Below are 24,101 nucleotides of genomic sequence, written 5' to 3' on the forward strand. Positions count from 1 at the left end.
CCACTGACGCCTGATGGCGAAAGGCCCAGGAAGTACTGAGCGCTCGAGTGGAGTGCGCCCTAACAGGGAACGGAGGACTCTGACCCTTAATAGAATAAGCCTGTACCACCGTTTGTCTAATCCATTTGGCAATGGTCGCGGCAGATGCAGGCAAACCCTTTCTGGGGCCATCCGTGATCACAAAAAGTGAATCCGTCTTACGGAATGATTCCGTAGCTTTCAGGTATACCCTGATTGCCCGAACCACATCTAAGGAATGCAACGCATGTTCCCGATGATGCTTGGGCTGAGGACACAAGGAAGGTAGTACAATATCTTCATTCAGATGAAAATCTGAAACCACCTTGGGAAGAAAAGATGGCTTAGGATGAAGTACTACCTTATCCCTATGAATCACTAGGTATGGTGACTGGCATGATAATGCAGCCAGTTCTGACACCCTGCGAGCAGAAGTAATAGCCACCAAGAAGGCCACCTTCTGGGATAGAGTAAGCAAGGGAATCTCCCTGATGTTTTCAAAAGGAGGTTTCTGTAGAACCGACAAAACCAAATTAAGATCCCAGGGCGGTAAGGGCGCGCGGACTGGAGGAGCCAGGTGCCGCACCCCCTGGATGAAATTCCGCACCAAGGATTTGGTAGCTAAAGGCTTCTGAAAGAAGATTGCTAATGCTGAAACTTGACCCTTGATGGTGCTCAAGGCTAGCTTCTGCTCAACCCCTTGTTGCAAAAAAGCCAATATTCGAGTCACCGAATAGGTACGTGGAGGAAATCCTAAAGATTCGCACCACGCAATATAAGTCTTCCATGTGTGATAATAGACTTTGCTGGAAGTCGCTTTCCTTGCTTTAATAAGGGTAGGAATGACTGAAGTAGACAAACCTCTGTCCTTCAGTACTTGGGTCTCAATGGCCAGGCCATTAAAACCAGCGACTGTAAAGCACGAAGGTAAATTGGTCCTTGAGACCACAGACACTCCCTGAGACGAAGTTCCCACGGAACGTCTGCGACTAACATGTCCAAGTCGGCCAGGCCGGCTTGAGGAGGCCAGCCTAGAATTTCTAGGACCACTGGCGCTGATTGGATCTGAACCAGGCGTCCCTAGAGCTATCTGGCCCCGACCATCCGAGAAAGTCTGGTCGTTTTCTGTTCCCACACATTTATCAGATACCTGATAGTTATCAGGAAAAGTGATCTTTTCTGGTTGAACCTCAGGGACCGAAGTCACCCGACTAGAGGCTGCTTGGCCTATCTGGTCAACCAGATCCGATTCCTGTGAGGTATCGGGACTAATCTTAGGAAAAGGTAAAGGAAAAGATCTTTTCAGGGAACGGTAACTACCGCTTCCTGTGGTACTTAAATGTTGGAAGGGAAGAATCGCACCGGTAGTAGTGGTTGATGCTCGATCTAATGTCCTGAATACCGGTGAAAACGTCCCCCCACCCTGAAACCGGGTGGGGGCGCACCTTCAGGCTGTGTACTCCTTTGCTTCGGGTTTGGCTGGGTTGGTCCCCTTCTTGAACCCTCCTGGAGGAGTCTTGCCTTTCCCGCTAGTACCAGCCGGGCGCCCTTTATGGGCGGTAAAGAAAGGTCCTCGCTTGTTGCGAGGTCCCTTAGCTTTTGCAGCCTGTGGCAAAAAGGTGCTCTTGCCCCCAGTGGCATCCTTAATGATTTCATCTAGGTTGGCTCCAAATAGACGATTCCCCTGAAAGGGGAGATTGGTCAAGGTCTTTTTGGAACCTAGGTCAGCTGACCAGCATTTTAACCACAGCACACGTCTGAGGATCACTGCTAACTTAGATGCATGCCCTAATAGGGGAGTAGTGTCCAAGGCTGCGTCACAGATAAACCGTAGCCCTTGTATGATTTGTTCCATCAAATCAGATGTCTCCTGGGGAATATCTTTTCCCCTAAGATCTTGGCGTACCATCTTCGCCCATTCCGTAAGTGTCTGGGAAACTAGACCAATAACGATTACTGGTCTAAATGCTGACCCTATCAGAGAAAAGATAGTGCGGGACTCTGCTTCTATCTTTCGATCCACCGGATCCTTAAAGGACGAAGTGTCCTCCACTGGAATAACCGTGGCTTTATTCAGCCTGGAAATAGGCGGATCCACGACTGGTGGTACCGTCCATTTCTTAATGATGGATTCCTCAAACGGATAGCGTCTAGCAATACGCTTGGAAATAGTAAAGGTACGTTTAGAATGCTCCCATTCTCCTTTAATCTGATTACCAAAACATTTAGGTACAGGAAAAGCCTTCGCCGTCTTGATGGGCTTATTAGTCCCAAAAGGCCTCTCTGTTTCAGTTGCCTCTGCCGGTAAAGCCTCAAGTTTTAAGGTTTCTTGCACTGCCACAACTAGTGCGTCCACCAATGCTTCTTCCTGAATTATAGCAAGAGAAGAAGCGTCCTCCTCACTGTCTGAGGGGGCTTTACCTGGGATAACAGCCCTTGCAGAGGAACCTGCAACTGCCGTGACCATCTCTGAATCTGAGTCAGAGGTGTCAGATAATATAGGGGTAGGCGGGGGTCGCTTCCTTGACCCCCGTCCCTGACAGGCCGCCTCCACCCGAGCCACCATAGACTCCAAAATTGCTGTAAATGACTCTATACTCTGTGCACCGGCGGGTCCCGAGGACCCCTCGAGGGAAACAGGTGGGGGAATATGTGTGGCAGGGTCCATAATAACTCCAGTTACTTCCTGGATAATATAATTCAAAAGTAAAGAAAAAAACTTTTTTTTTTTTTTTTTTTCTTTTCTGACCCCCAGCGCCACAAAAAAGCCCCTTAGTGTTACCTGCTTAGGGATCCCTATCGATCGAGAGAGAGAGAGATAGACCCCCAGGCTCACCCTTGATGCTCAGAGTTAAACTGCAACAGCTTACAGCGCTGTCTTGACAAACAGGAAGTCTTTTGGCTGGCTGCCCAGGAAGAAAGGAGGCGGCTCCGCCCCTCTGCACGCCTTCCGGCGCCTCCCCCAAGCTCCACGAGGTGTAGGATCACCTCAAACATGGCCGCCCCCATGCTGGAGACACGAGGCTACGCCAAAATGGCGACTCGTGCGATCCTGCAAGAAAAAATGGCGGCGGCCTGCTGAATGTCGGTGTGCTGCACACAACACTGTCTCTGCCTGGGGATATGGCGTGGTTGGCGGTATCGGCCCCTGGCGCACCGCATGGCCGTTCGGGAGGCCTGCTAATAGCTGGAGATCTGATTTGGAAGGCAGTCTACATGTCCGTGGCTTCTGACTGGTAGGTAGCTTATACTTAACCCATAAGATTCCCAGAATGCCACAGATTACATCTTTTAAACATGTATACAATAGATTGTTAGCTCCCAAACCAAGCCTCCTGGCTTTTTGTACACAAAAAATCACACTCAAAGTAGGAGGATCTGTGACATGTTATAGGATAGAAAGGACTCTTTCTTACCATACCGAGAGGGGCCCGCGTTCACCACAAAACCCGTCAGAGGGAAAGGGGGAACATACTACTCACCATACCGGAACCAGGCGGGCACCAACTCCTGACAGTACCCCTCTCCACCGGGGCGGGAGGGCTGTCGACCGATACGAACGCCGTGACTCATGGTCTTTGGCGTTTCAGCGAGACGTTTAACTCGCGGGTTCAGTCCTTTTAATGGGACTTTGTCGCGGCCGACCCAGCGCGGAGCTATGGCCTGCACGTGCTCGTAGGCTGAACTGGGGTGACCACCGGATCTCAACATCCAGCCCGTCGCCCAGTTCAGCTTTCTTGCTTGAAGATCTCACAGGAACACTGGAGAAAAAGCTGTCTAAAAAAATCCTTTAAGAAAAAATTCTTGCCAGGACCTAAGATCCCAGCAAGGTGTCTAGGTCCTTACTCCTAACTAGACAGAAAATAACTGATTTGCTGAGGCAGAGAGAGAGAGGATATACCCTCTGGGACTGCCCCTAGGGTGTGGCCAGAGCTTTTTAATTTCCTGTCTAGTCCTGCTCCTGCGGAGGTAACATAACCCGAAGGTGGTGTATCACCGAGGACTACGTCTGTCGATGAGCGCTAGAGAAACTATTTTTTTAAAAGAGAAGTACGGGTTTTAATGTTTTCCCGCATTTATACTTACCTTGGTCGATGCAGCATTGGTCCGATGCTGCGTCTGTCCTCCTGCACCTCTGCACTGAGAACTGAGCAATTGAACACCGCTGATTAGTTGGTTCTGACAGCTTCCCGAGCAGAGAGCTGCTGACTGTCAGTCACAGCTCTCTGCTCTGCCCCCTCCTCATTCATTGGAGCGCTGGGCTGTGGATGGACGGGGGAGAGGCTGGCTCAGGCTCTCAGCAGCTTGCACTCCTGTGATCCATAGGAGAAGCACAGCTAAACTAGCTTTGGCTATACTTCTCCTTTAATAAAAAGTGACCTTTCATTTATCTGCCCGTCCTCCAGTCATTGAGTGGTTTTCATTGAAGGAAGCTATGGTACTGCTTCTACGAATGGAAGACGGGGACAGCAAAGGGTGGGCATAGTTAACAGTAATGACAAGTGCCTTGGACCAATTCAGCAGCTATATTAACCCCTGCAGCACCAGCAGATTACAGCTGGGGGGTTATGAGGGAGCAAGTGACAGAATTTTCTAACTAAGACAGCAGCCACCAGAACAAGAGTCACTTCTCATTAAATGTAATTACCTCCCCTTGTGCTGATTTTTTTAATATTTAACTGTGAATTGGCTCTCACACAGATTGTCCCAAGGTGTTTGTATAGGTATGTTGATATTTTTCATTAAAGCAGCATTGCAACAATTTTGTCGTAATTAAATGCCATTGAATTGCAGCCAATGTACAAAGCCTGCATTCTACTGTATTCAGTATGTCTGTACTACTAAATAAATTTTCAGCACTTTGTGTTGATGTGTTTTGACTGTCATTGGTCTTTTGTGGCTATATCATCATCTTAACTGGTGTGTTCACTGGAAAATTGTATTACTTTTTCAGTGCCTGAAAGGTGTCACACTTCAAAGCAACTACTCCAGGCAGGAAATTTGTTGCGTGCCTCTTCAAAGCCCCTAATAACACGAGTCATTTAATGACAATGAACTCAACCCTGACTTTTCAAAGTTTAAGCCTTTGTTGTATTTTATTACTGTATGTCTTAAAGTCTGCATAGGTTATTGCTTTACGTATATTAAAAACACTACGCTTCTTTCATTGTGCATATCTTTACTGGAGTGTAAAGGGCAGGTAAGGAGACTTCAGGCAATCCTCCCTTTTTTTGTACATATTTATTATTGCACATAGCTCTTGAGAAAAGGTTTAGCAAAGTCCTTGTGATGTTTTAATTACCAATGTATAAACAGCATTTTCCTAATCCTGTTTTCCTCTTCAATAAGATTGTTTGCATAGATTTCCCAAAAATCATTGTTTGAAGCCCCTGTACTTCAGACAAGTCATTTTTGGGACATTTCGTGTGCTTAAAGAAGACCCAGCCCCTTAGAGGAGGCCCAGAGACTGAAAAAGCGCCATCCATGGGACAGTTTTCTGCTTCAAATAAAGGCCATGTAATACTTTAAAGTCCAATGGATGAGGCAGTCACCAAACAGACCTGCCATGTTAAACTGGAATTTACTCACATTATTTTCTTACTATAAAAAAACTAAAATGACAGTGTAAATGACAGTGCAACATAAAATAACATACTACCACTATACCAAGAATGGCTTGTCCTAGGAGCCAGATGTTCTCCAAGTCTAGGCCTTAGTAGTGACTAAATATTTGGGCCAGCGTTTCTCAACTATTTTATCCCAGGGGAACCCTTTTTAGGATACCTCAGCTAGAACTCCTTAACCACTTGCCGACCGCCGCCCGACTATATACGGCGGCGGTCAGCCCCTCCCCGGCAAAGTGACGTACCGGTACGTCACTAGCCTGGGAGCGAATAGGGGACGAGCGCGCACCGCTGGAGGCGCGCTCCCTCCTCCGCTCGTACCCGAAGAAGCTGGCGAGTGTGACCAGCGGACCTGATGTCCGCAGGTCACTCGCGATCGTCGGGTAGAGAGGGAAAAAGGCAGGAGGCTAATGTAAACAAAGCCGCCTGTCACTCTCCCCTGTGTAAAAGCACAGATCACTCGGTCCTGCTATGTAGGACCGTTGATCTGTGCTGTTACACACAAAGCCACATCCAATCACAGTAAGAAACACGCCCCTAGGTACACACTTAACCCCTCCCTCTCCAATAAAGTTAACCCCTTCCCTGCCAGTGTCATTTTTACAGTAACAGTGCATATTTATAGCACTGATTACTGTAGTAATGTCACTGGTACCCCCAAAAGTGTCAAAAATGTCAGTCAAGGGTCCGATCTGTCCGCCACAATGTAGCAGTACCGCAAACAAAATTGCAGATCGCCGCCATTACTCGTTAAAAAAAAAAAACAATAAAAATGACAGAAATCTTTCCCTTAGTTAGTAAACCCAATAACTTTTGCGCAAACCAATCAAAATACGCTTTTTGCGATTTTTTTTACCAAACATATGTAGCAGAAAACAAATTGGCCAAAAATGTTAAAAAATTTAGATTTTTTCATTTTTTTGGGGGGGGGGGGGGGGAATTTCATATAAAAAAATGTGAAAAATATTGTTATTTTTGCTAAATTGTCGCTAATTTTTTGTTTATAGCGCATGATCAAAAAATCGCACAGGTGATCAAATACCACCAAAAGAAAGCTCTGTTTGTGGGAAAAAAGGACGTCAATTTCATTTGGGTACAGCGTCGCACGACCGCGCAATTGTCCGTTAAACTCACGCAGTGCCGAATCGCAAATTAGGCCCTGGTTAGGAAGGGGGTAAAATCTTCTGGGGCTTAAGTGGTTAATGGGGATCATAGGAAAGAATGTCCCTGATCAGTGGGAAAAATATTCCCCCCGCAGTGAGGATTAGAATGCAACCCTTACAGACAGCTAAAAAGAGCATTGGTGTCATTCTGCTGACTCTGCCAAGTGGCACTGGACTGGGACTTATATAGGCATCATCAGGTGAAAAGCTCAAGGAACCCCTAGCAACCTCTGGAGGATACCTAGGGTTCCAGATGACCCTGGTTGGGAATGGCTGGGCTGAAATGCTACTAGTAGACTGCTAGTACTGTCAGCAAACCAGGCACATGAGTGTATTGTTTAGTCACAAGAGACTATACAGTTGATTGACTAATCAAAGCCAAATAAACTGGAAATTTTGCATTTTTCTAAAGAATTTCCCCTTAGCTTAGTAAAATTTCCCTTTCCCCTTAGCTAAGTGAACTTTCCATTCGACCCAATTTTCATGACTAAGTTGTATTTAGCAAGTGCTGAGATATTGTTGTTTTACCAGCATTACACATTAATTTGACTCAGATTATCCCTTCCTTTGGGGTTCTTATGTCTATATCACCCCAATAGTAAGCTACTGAAGTGGCAATGATTTGAGTTATACTAGTACAAAGATTTTCTTTTATTTGTAACTGATGATGAATTTGGTGGGTCAGCACTCTCTCCAAAGCTGTCCTGATGGACCAGCTGATATTCACCCAGTGGGTGTCCCTGTTGGCTGCCTCCCGCTCAATGTTTCCCAGTGAAAAATCAAAGTATCTAGGTGAAAAATCGTTGACCAAACAGCACCTGCATACAATAAGATGCAGGCATTGGTTGGGTGTTTTGACAGTTGACAGGGCCAGCTGTCAAAATATAAAAGCCGCAGTTTCAGATTTGTCCACCCACGTTATTTAGACTAGATGGGGGAATCTGTTAGATTTTACTTTCAGCCTGTAGGCTGAACAGGAAAAATCTATATGTTGAGCATTACTGGAACTGATAAGACTTTCTCAGCAGCCTTTTGCCTACTGCATGTTTCTAAATGCCAAACAAGATTGCCCAAACGTTCTCTCATTGGCCACCTTTTAACTTCGGCCAAACTCCTCATCCTTAGACATTGGAAATCCACGCACTCTCCTACCATAGTTGAATGGCTCGCCGTAGTCGAGGAAATTTATAACATGGAATAGTTAGCGGCTATCTCCAGAGATTCCATTGACAAGTTCAATAAGTTATGGTCTCCCTGGTTGGTTTTCCGTTATTCCATATCTTAATCCCAATTGGTCACTAACTCAATGTATCCAGGATCTGGGTTGCACTACACCTTTCACTAGTCCTTTCTCATGGCGTCCCTAATAACACTTGCTCTGGCCATTTTCTGATCAATCTGTACCAAGACCATTCTCCTTCTCCTTTAGTACCTATGATTCCTTCATCCTTTTAACTTTGTTTTGAATTTACTGTTGATAATATATTTGCTGTGCTATTGCACATTGTTAATACTCTGATGTATGTAAACGCTTTTTATGTTATGATGTTACTCATCTTGTGTACCTCTGTTTATTTCTCTAATAAAATATTTTCAATTGAAAAAAAAATAAAAATCTATATGTTTATGACCAGCTTTAGTCTGGGTAGTATGGCCATTATCAGGGTGGTTAAGTGGAGAATGGTAGCTGCATACTGTAAAATACTGTACTAAACTTGGGATCTGGGTTCATTCACTGGGAGGGGAAGTAAACCTTGGAAGACTAAGGCAACGATACCTAAAATACATTCTTTAACCGCTTGCCGACCGCCGCACGACTAATTACTGCGGCGGTCAGCCCCTCACAGGCAAAGCGACGTAGTACTACGTCGCTAGCCTGTGAGGGCCTCGGGACGAGCGCGCGCCGCCGGAGGCGCGCTCCCACTCCCACGCGGTCACGGCCCCCCCCCGCGCGTGTGACCGGCGGACCCGATCGTCCGCTGGTCACTCGCAATCGTCGGGTGGAGAGGGAGAAAGGCAGTCGGCTAATGTAAACAAGCCACCTGTCAGTCTCCCCTGTGTAGGAATAGTGATCATACGGTTCTACTATGTAGGACCGTTGATCACTGTTCCTACACCTCAAGCCTCAGCCAATCACAGTTAGAATCACGCCCCTAGGGACACACATAACCCCTCCCTCTCAAAAAAAGTTAACCTCTTCACTGCCAGTGTAATTTTACATTAACAGTGCATATGTATAGCACTGATTACTGTAGTAATGTCACTGGTAACCCCAAAAGTGTCAAAAATGTCAGTCAAGGGTCCGATCTGTCCGCCGCAATGTCGCAGTACCGCAAAAAAATCGCAGATCGCCGCCATTACGCGTTAAAAAAAAATCAAAAATGACAAAAATCTTTCCCTTTGTTAGTAAACACGATAACTTTTGCGCAAACCAATCAAAATACGCTTTTTGCGATTTTTTTTTACCAAACCTATGTAGCATAAAACAAATTGGCCGAAAATGTTAAACAATTTAGATTTTTAAATTTTTTTGGGGAATTTCATATGAAAAAATGTGAAAAATATTGTTATTTTTGCAAAATTTACGCTATTTTTTTGTTTATAGCGAATGATCAAAAAATCGCACAGGTGATCAAATACCACCAAAAGAAAGCTCTGTTTGTAGGAAAAAAAGGATGTCAAATTCGTTTAGGTACAGCGTCGCACGACCGCGCAATTGTCCGTTAAAGTCACGCAGTGCCGAATCGCAAAATAGGCCCTGGTCAGGAAGGGGGTAAAATCTTCCGGGGCTTAAGTGGTTAAACGTGCCAAAATGTGTTTTCTCATCACTTTTTGATTATATAAATGATAAAAAGAATAAATATAAAAATAACATAGTTTACCAATAGCAAAAAGTTCAATCCCAGCATCCTTCAGACTTTTGGCAGGTGGGATAACATCATCTTGGGATTTTCCATCTGTAATCAAGATACCGATCTTTGGAAGATCTGGCCTGGCTCCTGCTTCTGGTTTAAAACTGTTTTCCAGAATGAATGTCAAGGCAAGACCTACAATAAATATAGGGTCACGTCATGTCAATAGAACTACTATGGTATTAATAAAAAAAGTACATCATAGCCATAGATAATATACCTGCTGATCTTTCAATGTGAAATGTAAGATATCAGTGCTATTTGTAAAGGAAACTAACTTGTGTCAGGGAAAGGTAAGACTAGCGGGGCAGTCTGGCATTAAACTGAAAGCTGAACTGCAAACAGATATACAAGACTCTGTAATCATTAACTGTATTTTTTTAATTGATGATGTTGTTTTAGGACACTGTAGATATGTTTATTGGTTTTGGTATTAGGGAATCTCACTTCAAGAGCTGTAGTATGCATGTAACTTTTTTTTTTTAAATGCAAGCAGTATAAGCAGGGCTGCTGTTAGAAATCACGGGGCCCCCATACAGCTTACCTGACAGGGCCTCCCCCCCCCTTCCCCGGCCAAAAGTGACAGATTTATCAGTCCCTTTCTCTGTAGCCTCAGCTGGACAGATGAATGAATAGGAAGTGCTCTGAGGTTCTCTGCTCCATTACTAACCGAAGCATAGTAAACACAGTTTACTATGCATCAGTGACAAATGGACACAGCAGTGACTGGTACCGATTGGTCACTGTGTTCATTCAGGAATAGAAGGAACCAGTAAATTACATATTTACCTGCCCCTTTTTCAGCTCTCTATCCTGAAACATCCCCCTGTGTGCCCACAGCAGAGCGGAGAGGTGGAAAGTCGGCAGCACTACAGGGGGAAAGATGGAGGGGGTGCATGTGCTAGAACCAATCCCCCTTTGGTGAAGCTGGAAGGAGTAAGAAGAGGATAAGCTGGCAGCGCTGCAAGGGGAGGCAGAAGAGGATCAGTGTCTGCAATAAGACAGTACAGTTGGACCTCCTGCTCAGCAGGTGCCCGGACCCCCTTTTGAACTGATGGGGTCTGGGCACAGTACAGGAGGGCTGGCTGTACTGCCTTATCAGTGGCCCTGAGTATAAGTACTTGAATTTTAAACAGTATCAGCATTTACAGTTAACTAGTCTGTACAGAAGAGTCCAGAGAAGGGGAAGGAGAAACAGCACACAAAGCCACAAGTCAGGTGTGCTGCAGTGGAAAGAGCTTGCTGACAGGAGAAGAGAGCAGAGTGACAGAAAGATAAGCTCATCAGCGTGCTGCTTCTTTTTCCACTGTACAGTAGCAGGATAGAGATTCAAGGGGACCTGTAAGTAAAAGTCAATCTGCAGCAGAGCAAGAGTAGATTCCCTCCTCTGCTAGGTAGGGCTGTGTAAATCTCAGGATAGACAAAAATACAAATCCTTTGGCATATTACATAGCTTTCATTTAGGGGTTACTGTATATTTGCGTTTTTTGCGGTTTACCTGGTGTTCATCTTTAGTTCAATGAAACTTTCCACTTTCAGTACATCCCTTTATTATTTTTTTCTTCATAGATCAGGCAAGATCTCTTAGGACTGAAAACATGTTACCACTCATCCAATTGGCTTCTTCAGTTCAACTGACTTCAGTAAATTCCCCAGCATTTAAACTCCTAAGTAATTCAGTGACCACTATGTTATGCACATGATGCAAGTTTCAGTGGCGTTACAAAACTGAAGGTGTGATTGACTGTGAAACATTCATTCGTTATTGGGGCAACTTAGATCAATATTGGTGCCCCAGAGATAAACCAGTTCCCGAAGCTTCTGCCCGCACACTTAAATGCTCAGCAGAGTGAAGTGTTTATGTTTGTCGAATTTCCAAGATACTTTGTGTAGACATACTTTGTATTTCAATGGCCACTTATAAATGGATCAATTGTAAAAATTGTCAGCAAGGCTTCCTTTACTACGCTTGCACTCATTGGCCATTGCTAGGGCAGCAGGGTTTGAAAAGTGTATGAGAAGGCGACTCACAAAATAATCACGGGATTTTGGAGTAGTATCCATTTTTTTTTTTTTACCTCTGGCAAATAATAATTTGGTATATTAAAATAGATATGACAAAGAACATACCTGTAAGCGTGTTTCCACCTTTGTAAGGCAGGTTTCGGACAGCATCAAGCACGGTATCCTTGGTGTCATATGTATTTAGATTCCATTCTATTCTTGGGTCACCACTGTACTGTGCCAAACCTTAGGGAATAACAGAAACATAGTAAACCAGCTGCTAAAACACATCTTGGGGATGTAGGTAGTCTAGATAGCATTTGCCAATATATAAATCTTAAAAAGACGAATCCACTGTTCTTAAACAATAAAATATCACAACTTAAAATATGTACACGTTTATCATTGTGATCTAAAGAATGATTTTATTTTGCTTTGGATAGAGTAATAAAGAGTTAGAACCCAGTGGCGGCTGGTGCTCCACTGGTCGGGGGGGGGGGTGGCAGACAGACCACACCATACCCCCCCTCCCGGAGCACACCAGCTCCAGCCCGAACGCCATACCACGTCCCAACCCCCCTGTCACTGGCTCACTCACCCTGGACTGACGTGGAGGGCAGGCAGAAATGGCGATGGCGGCTTCCCCCAGCAGCGGTGGCAGCTTCCCCTGCATCTCCTCCCTCCTCCTTGGCCAATAGCATGGCTTCTCCTTTCGGCCAATCGGGAAATGGGTCTCAGGACCCGCTTCCTGATTGGCTGGGAGGAGAATCAGGGTGATAATAGCAAATATTCATTCGCTATTGTCACACAACTGGGTTGGCTCAGGGCGCAGTGCTCTGCGCCCCGAGCCCACCCTTTTTTTTAAGCCTATTAGAGCCTCTGGCTCTAATCACGTGTTTCAAAAAAAAAAAAATTGGAATCCATGCGTCCAGCGCCCTGCATGTAGATTAGGGGGCCGGAGGCATGGATAGGGGGGAGGCGCCCCTGCGCCCCCAATCGAGGGGCCGGGACTGTTAGAACCCTTGTTGAAGTAAAACTAACGGAAAAACTTTTTTTTTTTTTTTTTTTTTTTTCATTTTAGATAGTTAGGGAAGGTTTTAACCCCTGTCAGTTTTCTTTTTGCTATCTGTGCCCCAGTGGGGAGATTTCCCTTCACTTCCTGTCCTATAGCTCAACAGGAAGTGAGAGGAAATCCTTGGTTGACCCCAGGGTCCACATTGGAAGATTTCCTCTCTATTACTGTTCTGGTGACAGCCCCAAATTTGGGATTTTCTTTTACTTTCACTTTTGGTGATAATGGTCACCAGACAAATAGAGAGGGTGAATCTCCCTAACAGGGGCACAGACAGCAATAAAAACCTGACAGGTGTTCTATTCCCTTTCCACTCTATCCAAATTTAAAAAAAAGTTGCCTTCAGTTATATGGTAAACTTTTGTTGCTGTCTGAGTCTAGGTAGATTAACCCTCCTTATATGTTCTGGATACCATTTTCACTGAGTCAGAAAGTGATAGATATGCCAACATTTTATAGTTGTCAGTACAAGAGGCTAGAAGTGGGTGGGAAGGGGAATTCTATAATGGGAAAATCAGTTCCAATGACATCTAAGAGGGGAATACTCTTCACCTTGTAGAAATTTCCTTTTACTTCCTTCCCTATCTCTGGGACAAAATATGAAGGTAACTCTCCCTGGTAGGACAACAAATAATAAATTCATATGGTATTTAACCCTTCCCCACTCTATCCAAAACTTTTAAATTTTAACTTTTTGAATAGAGAAACAAATTACAATGGCAATTACTATATAGGTAAAAGAATAGTATAGAATTACTAATTGTCCTGGAAAATGGTAAACAAACACCTCTCTGCCAATCTGCAGGACAAGCTTCCCGATTAAAAAAAACTTGGGACCCCTGGATCACCTATCTGACGGGGATGGCCTCATCAGATCTGAGGCTAGCATCATAGTGCCTTAGGAAAAACTCACCCCCCCCTTTTTTTCCCCCTTTCTTCACTCCTCATCCTTTTCTTCCCTATTACTTTTCTTCCAACTTACTACCCCTTTGAATAGTTTGGGAAGCGGTGTGGGGTCGCTGGTCAGTCGCCAATGGTCCCACTCCTAGTTTGAGGGCTGTGTATGCAAACACAAAGGCCACTAGTATCAGCCTACTGTGATAGACTTCATGGCTGTGGTGGTGACCCCTTGTCTACGATGAGGGGGTCCTCCGTTCATGCAGCTCCTCTTTGAAGGATGTCTTCTCTGCTCTTAAGAATCCTGGTCATAGCCCAAAATATCGCAATTCCAGTTCTTTAGCGACCACTGGTGTATATTACTAATGGTTTAATGTACCGATACGTTTCTATTTTGTATTGTACGGTCTTATATTTGTGCTGTTTATAACCTTAAAGAAAATCATTGGAAAAGAATAGTATAGAATTACTATACTAATTCCTATTTAAACCTTCCCTACTCTATCCAAAACTTAAAAAGAAAAATAAAGTTTTTATGATATGTACATTTTAACTTTTTTGAACAGAGAAAAGAATTTCTTTGGTAGGATATGATGAATGCAATAAGAAATACAGTAAAAAAGTTGGAGGAAGAGAAATAAAACAGACTAAAAGAAAAACCCATATGATAAAGATGATAAGGGGAAATAGAAATGTATTTTGGTGAAAAGGAAAAGAAATAAAAAAAGACAATGTAAAAATGAGAAAAAAAAAGCGCAAGACTGAGGACAAAAAACAGAAAAAGACAAAGAGCGACACATTGTAACCGTAGTTTAAAGAAGACATGCAAAAGAGAGACAATGCACAATGAAAGAAATAGTTTGAAGAAAAGAACTAACAAGTAGAAAGATGTCAAAGAAAAGAGAAGACAGGTAACATAATGAAAGATAAAAAGGACATAAAAATACCTCACAAAGAAGGCATGATAGGACAAGCAAACAATGCATATTGAAAGTGTTGTTACATATAGTATGACATTACAAGGCATTATACACAATGCATGTCATTGCACTAGACCTTTGCATTGGATCCACCAATTGGATAAACTGGGTGAGATCCAGTCATTTCTAATCATAGAAGCAAAGGGCTTTCTGCAAAATGTATTTTTCCATTAAATCTTAATTTAATTACTTTATGGGTTTATACATTTTTATTGATTTAGCGTTCAATTTTATTTCATCAATTTAATTGAAGGTTGAAAATGGCATGTGTATTAAATGAAAAAAAGGTATTAATAGCAGCATGGTGCAGCATGGTGAAATATGGGGATATGTGTTCCTTTTTTTGGTAAAAATTCTGCTTACCAAAAACAAAAAATTAGTCTTACCCTAATAATTCTAGTTTAGTTGGTGAATACACAATATGTCCTTGGGGAAATAGTATAATTTTCCCTAAAACATCATATATTTCATACAATAAATTAATATTAATAATGCAATATTTAGATTAAAAAAGGCACACAACTTTACCTATTCTTGTTTTATCTGTACCAACATTAAAAGCTCCAACTAAATTCTCTATGAAGCTTCTCACAAGTCTAAAATTAACTCTTCCAATACTCCAGGATCCATCGACCAGGATTACAATATCTGCGTTGGCTGGGGACTTGCATGCAAACTTTGAGTCTACAAATTGAAAGGCAGAGAATTTCATCAGGATTAGTTGTTCAGCATTAAGAAAAAATTTGGATGTTTGACGTTAGAAGACAATGACATAATCAGTACAAGGCATTTCCTAATATTATCTGGTGTGCAGATGAAATAAAAATTAGTTAAGTTAAAAGGCTTAAAATAATAAGTGTAAAGTTGTTATTTTCATAAATGACAATGTTACACTATAAAAGAGTATTTTTGGTCAAAATGTAGATTTTCATTAACTTTTTCTACGTATTATTTAGCACGAATTTAGAAATTTAGTAAATGAATATTCGCAAATGGTAAATGTTTCTGACAATTAGTAAAATGTACATAATTTAGAAACAAATATCTGACGGCAAAACTAAATTAAAAGCATTCTAAAGTTTTTAACTCAAACCTACATTTTGTACTCCATTTATTAAACTGACATGCAATCATGTTTTTGAATATATATGTATAGAAGTTAAATAGACATTTTACAATGAAATCTTGTATATAAAAAAAAAAGCAACAGGGTGCATTGCTGTATGAAGTGAGAAAACTGTAAAAAATGATTTTATGTTTAGTGCTTCAAAAAAAAATATACATATACATTATTCATATAAATAAGTGATAATTTAGGCAGTTCTCCATTCGAAGCATCTGTTGTGGTCAGTATCTTTGTGGGTGTTAAATATATTGATAATTCATATTAATGTGCTTTAGATTGCTTCTTTTAGTTGATTTTAAGCAGCATTTCAGGTCAGCCTAAAATGGAATAAACAAAATACATTAACATCAGTGTAAAAAGCTGTGAAACAAAGGTCAACGTTATAATAGGTCAACGGTCAACGGTGTAATAAATATTTTTAGAAATGTATCTAGATTTTTCCCATTGCATTTCTGAAAATGGATAATAGATGAGATAATCCTGAAGGTTTTGGATACGAGAAAGCAGTCAACCAGAGAAGAAAACAATGGACCAAAGAAAACAATGGACCTGAATAGATACCGGTCCTTAAAGAGGAAGTAAAGCTTGGTCTGTAACTTGTACCCTACGATAAGGCTTACCTATATGTACGGTAAATATCTCCTAAACATGCACCATTTAGGAGATATTTACTTTGCATGCAGCCAGTGACATCACTGGCGTATGCGCTCTGAAGGAATGGAGTGACATCATTGCGGCCTTGGACAATCATATGGATGGAGGACGCAAACACAGGAGAGGAGCTTAGCTCGCTGTTCCGCCTGCCAGACTCTATGCAATTTTACTACTACCAGTTGCAACATGCTGTAAGGGCACAGCAGGGGACGGACTTGTGGCACGTTTCTCCTACCCCCATCTTTAATTATGTTAGCGAAGTTACTTCATATAAAGGATTTATCTCCGAATGCTATCACATGCTACTGATGGTGTTTCTTGGGGGTCATCTGAATACGGCTGCTACCCGGTGGGAGAGAGATGTGGGCTCCTTTGAGGACGAACAGTGGGAGGAAGCCCTGCTGACTGTTCAACGAAGTTCACTTAGCGTAGCACCACGTTTGTCCCAACTGTATCTGCTCCTTAGTGTGCACTATACCCCTGCCAAACTGTTTAAAATGGGCATAAGGGATACCCCCATGTGCTCTAGGTGTTGCCGGGATCACGGGGCCCTCTTTCACATGGTGTGGAGATGCCCGAAGCTCCACCTATACTGGCGGGCAGTTATAGACACCGTTAACAGAGTTTTCCAGATATCTCTAAAAGAAGACCCTAAGTAATGCATAGTGAAGGCAGTGGGGAGAGCACTGTTTCAGGCTCGCAAATTGATCCTAAGACACTGGATCTCCTCTAATCCTCCTACGGTGCAGGAATGGATAAAACAGATGGGTGGCACTCTGCGGCTAGAAAAACATATTTGGCAGCAACGGCTGCCACATTTGAGAAACGATGGCACCCTTGGTTAGATACCCTGGGTCTGTCTCCAACAGAACTAGTCCTGAACCGTATTCTGACAACTTAGAAAAATAAATAAGTGTACCCTCCTTCCACTATGCGCTCTGTGTATCTGCAATTTAACTTGATGCTCAGATGTACAGTAAAAGTGATATCAGCCTGGTTGGAATGGTGGCATTATACACGGTAAATGTTACTCGCTTTGCACTGTTGCTTGTCTCTGTATTTATTTATTTTTATTTCAGGTACTTATATAGCGCTGTCAATTTATGCAGCGCTTTACATATACATTGCACATTCACATCAGTCCCTGTCCTCAAGGAGCTTACAATCTAAGGTATGTATGCACACTGTTGAAGGGTGGTGCATGTACCACCTGTTATTTTTGATTTGTAGTGGATGTTAATCTTAATAAACTTTTATTTCTGATAAAAAAAAAAATTAAAGCAATGACACGTATAAACTGTATAAGACACTGACCCCCACCTACTTAGGTGCCAGCTCAGCTTTTTTCCCAGGACTGCCGGGTTTAACTTGTCTCTTCCAGGTGTATGTATGGGGATGACAGTTTAAATTGTGAAACTATTGCACTTTATTTGTTAATATTTGTTTACAAATTATATATTCATTTATTTGCATATTTTTAATTTTGGAAAAATATGCACATTGGGTATTACCGTCTCTGCGTAAGACTGTTTTCAAACACCTTTTTGCAAAATGATTGCATTATACTTGTTGATATTTTATTTAATTATTTATATGTGTATAGGAGACATCTTTAGCACTGTGAAAACACAGCATTTTATTTAATAATTTATTTGCATATTTTTAATGTTGGAAAAATATGCACATTGGGTAACAGTTTCTGTTTTAAACACAGTAGCGTTTAGTATTTTGATATATAGTCATAAGGACTGTAGTGATGCAGGTTTTTTTGTATTCATTTGGTCAGGGACTATAGCTGACAGCTTCTAAGTCTGTACTTAATTCTATTAGAGTAAATTGTTGCAGTTCAAAAAAACCTAAAAAACCTGAAGAAATATGGCCCAGGAAGAGAAGAGAACTCTGTTCAATTTAGTTTACATTTTAAAAGTAATACTATATGCCACAGAATGGTCAAATATGCAGTCACACAGACCAAACTTTGCTAAGTTCCTTCCACAGATATTCACATAAACATGCCTGATGTTAATTCTATGCATTGCAGACATGTCAAAACGTAAACTATCTACATCAGTCACTCGGAAAGTGATGGAAAATCCCAAAATGTTGAGCTGTCATGGGAACAGAAGGTGAGGGAAAATCTTGTAAAGGATAAACTTGTCCCAGTGACAACTGTCTAAGGACTTGTTCGCACCAGTGCTGTTGGGCTGCAATGGGTAGCATTACCTAAAGCCATTCCAAAGCAAGAACAAGGCAATTTGCCTTATGTTTTTTTGCTTCAGTTCACACCCATGCACTCTGTTCGTGTGCGCTGATAAATATAGGATCACCAGAGAGGGTTCAACTTTCCATAAGGGACACAAAAGGCAGTCAAATGTAAAAAATTCTAACCATTCCCTACTCTATCCAAAACAGAAAAAAATATTGGCTTTACATACATTTTACAAAGTCGCATCCCAACAGAACAGTAGGGGTTATATATATATATATATATATATATATATATATATATATATATATATATATATATATATACACTGTATATACACACAGGTGCATCTCATAAAATTAGAATATCATCAAAAAGTTAATTTATTTCAGTAATTACCGGTATATTCAAAAAGTGAAACACATATTTTATGTAGATGCGTTACACACAGAGTGATATATTTTAAGAATTTCATTCTTTTAATTTTGATAATTTAGGCTTACAGCTAGTGAAAACCCAACATTCAGTATCTCAGAAAATTAGAATATTACATAAAACCAATAAAATAAAGGATTTTTAATACAGAAATTGTGGCTTACTGAAAAGTCTGTCCATGTACTGTATAGTATGCACTCAATACTTGGTCGGGGCTCCTTTTGCATGAATTACTGCAGCAATGCGGCGTGGCATGGAGGCGATCACCCTGTGGCACTGCTGAGATGTTATGGAAGCCCAGGCTGCTTTGATAGCAGCCTTCAGGTTGTCTGCATTTTTGGGTCTGGTGTCTCTCATCTTCCTCTTGACAATACCTCACAGATTCTCTATGGCAGTGATGGCGAACCTTGGCACCCCAGATGTTTTGGAACTACATTTCCCATGATGCTTATGCATGCTGCAGTGTAGTTGAGCATCTTGATAAAACACAGTGGACCAACACCAGCAGATGACGCGGCTCTCCAAATTATCATGAACTGTGGAAACGTTACACTGGAGCTCATTCAATTTGGATTCTGTGTCTCTCCACTCTTCCTCCAGACTCTGGGACTTTGATTTCCAAATGAAATGCAAAATTTTCCATAGTCCATGATGATTTGGGGAGCCATGGCCATGAATGGTGTTGGTCCACTGTGTTTTATCAAGTCCAAAGTCAGTGCAGCCCTCTACCAGGAAATTCTAGAGCACTTCATGCTTCCCTCTGCTGACCAGCTTTATTTAATTATTCTAATTTTATGAGATGCACCTATGTATATATATATATATATATATATATATATATATAAGGCTGCATGTACAAGAGCTTCTTTGGAGCGTAATGCGTCCCGCGATTATTTTTGCGCGATGTTACCGCGATTCGGCAGGCGGAAATCGCTGCAACATCGCACAGCATTTGGGGTGCTATTGCAAATCACGGGCAACGCACAGGCGTCCCACGATTTGCAATGATTTCCGAATCGCGGGAGGAATCGCGGCGATTCTGCCCGCGATCAATACGCTGACTTGTGAATGCAGCCTATATGTGTGTGTGTGTGTGTGTTTTTTTTTTGTTTTTGGAAAGTGTAAGGAAGGTTTAAACATGTCATTTTATTTTTGTTAATTTTTGTAAGGTTTTCATTTGCTTATTGTCACATCAGATGCAACATGACATGAGAGAAAAATTCTACACAGTAAGGGCCCTTTCACGGGCGCTCCGTATGTCCGCAAATCATCCTATTTTTTTGCGGATGATTTACGGACATAATGTAAGTCTATGGCATTGCGAATGTCAGCGGAATACCATCCGCTGACATCCGATTTTCTTCCTTTCAGTTCTGTTTCGTTTTTTGGAATGGAACAGAACCCTATTTTTCCTCCGTTCAAAAAACGGAAAGGAAGCAAAATCGGATGTCAGCGGTGTCATCCGCTGACATCTGCAATGCCATAGACTTACATTATGTCCGTATATCATCCGCAAACGGATGGGATGATATGCGGACATACGGACCGGATGACACAAGTGTCATCCGTGTCCGTGAAAAAAAAAAAGTGCCGGAGCGGATCGCAATGCTGTCCGCTCCGTGTGAAAGAGTCCTAAGGAGAATTTCCCACTTAGACAGTTGTAACTGAAACAAGTGTCCCCAAAGATTTTCCCTCTATTCCTGTTCTGCTGACTGCTCAAAATTCTGGATTCTCAGTTGTTTCCTGTTCTGGTTGAATCTCACCAGTGGGAAGACAGACAGCAATGGGAACTTGACAGGGGTTCTAATCCTTCACTACTCTCTATATATACTCTATATATATATATATACAAACACTTTAATAACAGCTACTTCTGATCCACAGAAATACAATTATTCAAAATTCAATAGGGAAAACTAGTGGAATAAAATGGCAATATGATTTCTCATATTCATCCATTTCATCTCTAAGCACATCCATCTGTTGTATGACTTTTATGATTTTAAGAAGTGATTTCCATCGAGACAGCCTGGAAACGTCTATTTTTTTTAAATGTCTAGAGGGAAATCCATGTCTAGTATATGGATTAGGCTGAAGCTCCGCAGTGGAAAGATCATACTAGAAAAGACAGAAAGTATTGTTATTAAGGCTCCATAAACCCATTGTTTTCAACCTGCTGGAATATGGGCAAAAGACTGGTAGAACATCCAGAGCAACCTTTCTCAAACTTTTTAACCTGGAGGAACCCTTTAAATACTTTCCAGTCTCAGGGAACACCTACTAATAATAACTATATCTACAGTCCATCTTACCTTAGTGTGGTGGTAAGTTGGAAAGATGCTCCTTGTCTTAGTGATCAAAGGGAAAAATGCCCTCCTTACAGATAGCTAAAGAGAACATACGTGTAAGTGGTTACATACACTATATTGTCAAAAGTGTTGGGACGCCTGCCTTTACATACACATGAACTTTAATGGCATCCCAGTCTTGGTCCATAGGGTTCAATATTGAGTTGGTTTAGGAGTGTGTCTATGGGAATGCTTGACCATTCTTCCTGAAGGGCGTTTGTGAGGTCAGGCACTGATGTTGGATAAGAAGGCCTGGCTCACAGTTTCCGGTCTAATTCATCCCAAAGGTGTTCTATCAGGTTGAGATGCAGGCCAGTCAAGTTTCTTTACCCCAAGCTCACTCATCCATGTCTTTATGGAACTTGCTTTGTGCACTGGAGTGCAGTCATATTGGAATAGGAAGGGACCATCTCCAAAACATGTTCTCACAAAGTTGAGAGCATGAAATTGTCCAAAATGTCTTGGTATGCTGACGCCTTAAGAGTTCCCTTCACTGGAACTAGGGGGGCAATCCAAACCCCTGAAAAACATCCCAAACTCGCTCAACCATGTCTTTATAGGCCTTGCTTTGTGCACTGGTCCAAATCATTTGGTGGAGGAGGGATTATGGTGTGGGGATGTTTTTTAGGGGTTGGGCTTGGCCCCTTAGTTCCAGTGAAGGGAACTCTTAAGGCGTTGGCATACCAAGACATTTAAGACAATTTCATGCTCCCAACTTTATGGGAACAGTTTGGGGTTGGCCCCTTCGTGTTCCAACATGACTGCGCACCAGTGCACAAAGCAAGGTCCATGAAAACATAGATGAGCCAGTTTGGGGTGGAGGAACTTGACTGGCCTGCACCGAGTCCTGACCTCAACCTGATAGAACCCCTTTGGGAGGAATTAGAGTGGAGACTCAAGCCAGGCCTTCTTGTTCACCATCAGTGTCTGACCTCACAAATGCACTTCTGGAAGAATGGTCAAACATTTCCATAGATACACTCCTAAACTTTGTGAACAGCCGTCCCAGAAGAGTTGAAGCTGTTATCGCTGCAAAGGGTGGGCCAACTCAATATTGAACCCTATGACTAAGACTGGGATGCCATTAAAGTTCATGTGCGTGTAAAGGCGTTCCACTATTTTGGACAATATAGTGTATAGTTTTATATAGTGTAGTCTAGTGTAATCAATAAATCGATTTTGAGACACAGAATCATACATTAGTTATGTCTAATGGTGTGTATCCCATTATCTGCAGGTCTCTGCTTCTACAACAAATCTTCCCAACTGTGCCTTACCACAGCCACCAGATACTGTCCTCAGTGGCAGCCTTAGCTACACTGAAAGGTTGTGCTGCCCACCATCCTTCTACCCTCTTCTGCCATTTACAGAACTCATCTTACTACAATCCCATTATACATCACATTGTGTAAATGGGCAGAGGGGACCTATAATTTGAAAAAAGAGCAAGGCACCTCTAAGTGCAGTAACTTCAGTAGTATTAAAATAAAGGGTTAAAAGCACTCACAATAAGCAAGATGAGACATGTGCAACACAGAGCTGTAGTAGTCCAAGATCTGTCCGGTATCTTGGGGGCCACTGCACTATGGTGCGGACATCCGGAGCTCCGCTTCATGTATGGGCATCCTCTGAAATGTGTGAGGCGTCGAGCTCCTAGCAACAGAGCAGTTGCATGTTTCGGAGCATGCAAAGGAGCCGCGCATGCTCTGAAACATGTAACCGCCCATCCACCCACGTCACTGGATACCGACCGCTCGCATTTCCGCTCTGTTGCTAGGAGCTGTTTTTTAAAAGTCAGCAGCTACAGTTTTTGTAGCTGCTGACTTTTATTTTTTTTCACAGGAGACTGGAGCTCCTCTTTAACTGGGAATGCAGCATATCCATTCACTAGAGACCAGCGACATAACTGGGAAAGTAGTCTATCCATTCACTAGAGACAAGCAACATAACTGGGAAAGTGGTCTATCCATTCACTAGAGACCAGTGACAAAACTGAGAATGCAGTCTATCTATTCACCAGATACCAGTGACATAACTGGGAATGCTATCCATTGACTAGAGACTAGCGACATGATTGGAAATGCAGTCTATCCATTTACTAGAGACAAGTGGCATAACTATGAATGCAGCCTATTCATTCACTACAGACCAGTGACATAATTGGGAAAGCAGCCTATTCATTCACTAGTGACCAGCAACATAATTGGGAAAGCAGCCTATTCATTCACTAGAGACCAGTGACATAACTGAGAACGCAATCTATTCATTCACCAGATACCAGTGACATAATTGGGAATGCAGCCTTTCCATTTACTAGAGACAAGTGACATAACTGGGAATGCAGCCTATCCATTCACTAGAGACCAGCGACATAACTGAGAACGCAGTCTATCAGTTCACCAGATACCAGTGACATAACTGGGAATGCAGCCTATCCATTCACTAGAGACCAGTAACATAATTGAGAATGAAGCCTATCTATTTACTAGAGACCAGTGATATCGCTGAGAATACAGCCTATCCATTTACTAGAGACAAGTGGCATAACTGGGAATGCACCCTATCCATTCACTAGAGACCAGTAACATAATTGGAAATGCAGCCTATCGATTTACTAAAGACCAGTGATATCACTGAGAATGGAGCCTATCCATTCGCTAGA

General features: G+C 42.3%; 1 protein-coding gene across 1 annotated transcript in view; it reads right to left on the minus strand.

Annotated features, from left to right (window-relative positions):
• The window catches only part of COL14A1 (collagen type XIV alpha 1 chain), a 278,477-nt gene that overhangs the window by 149,301 nt on the left and 105,075 nt on the right, over positions 1–24,101 (minus strand). The window contains exons 7-9 of the mRNA XM_082259358.1: positions 15,199–15,354; positions 11,848–11,967; positions 9,688–9,852 (exon numbers count right to left, since the gene is read on the minus strand). Of these exons, the coding sequence (XP_082115484.1) occupies positions 9,688–9,852; positions 11,848–11,967; positions 15,199–15,354 (441 nt within the window). The remainder of the gene's footprint in view (positions 1–9,687; positions 9,853–11,847; positions 11,968–15,198; positions 15,355–24,101) is intronic.

The sequence above is a fragment of the Pelophylax lessonae genome (genome assembly GCF_965119305.1).
Source record: "Pelophylax lessonae genome assembly, chromosome: 5".
Classification (NCBI taxonomy): domain Eukaryota; kingdom Metazoa; phylum Chordata; class Amphibia; order Anura; family Ranidae; genus Pelophylax; species Pelophylax lessonae.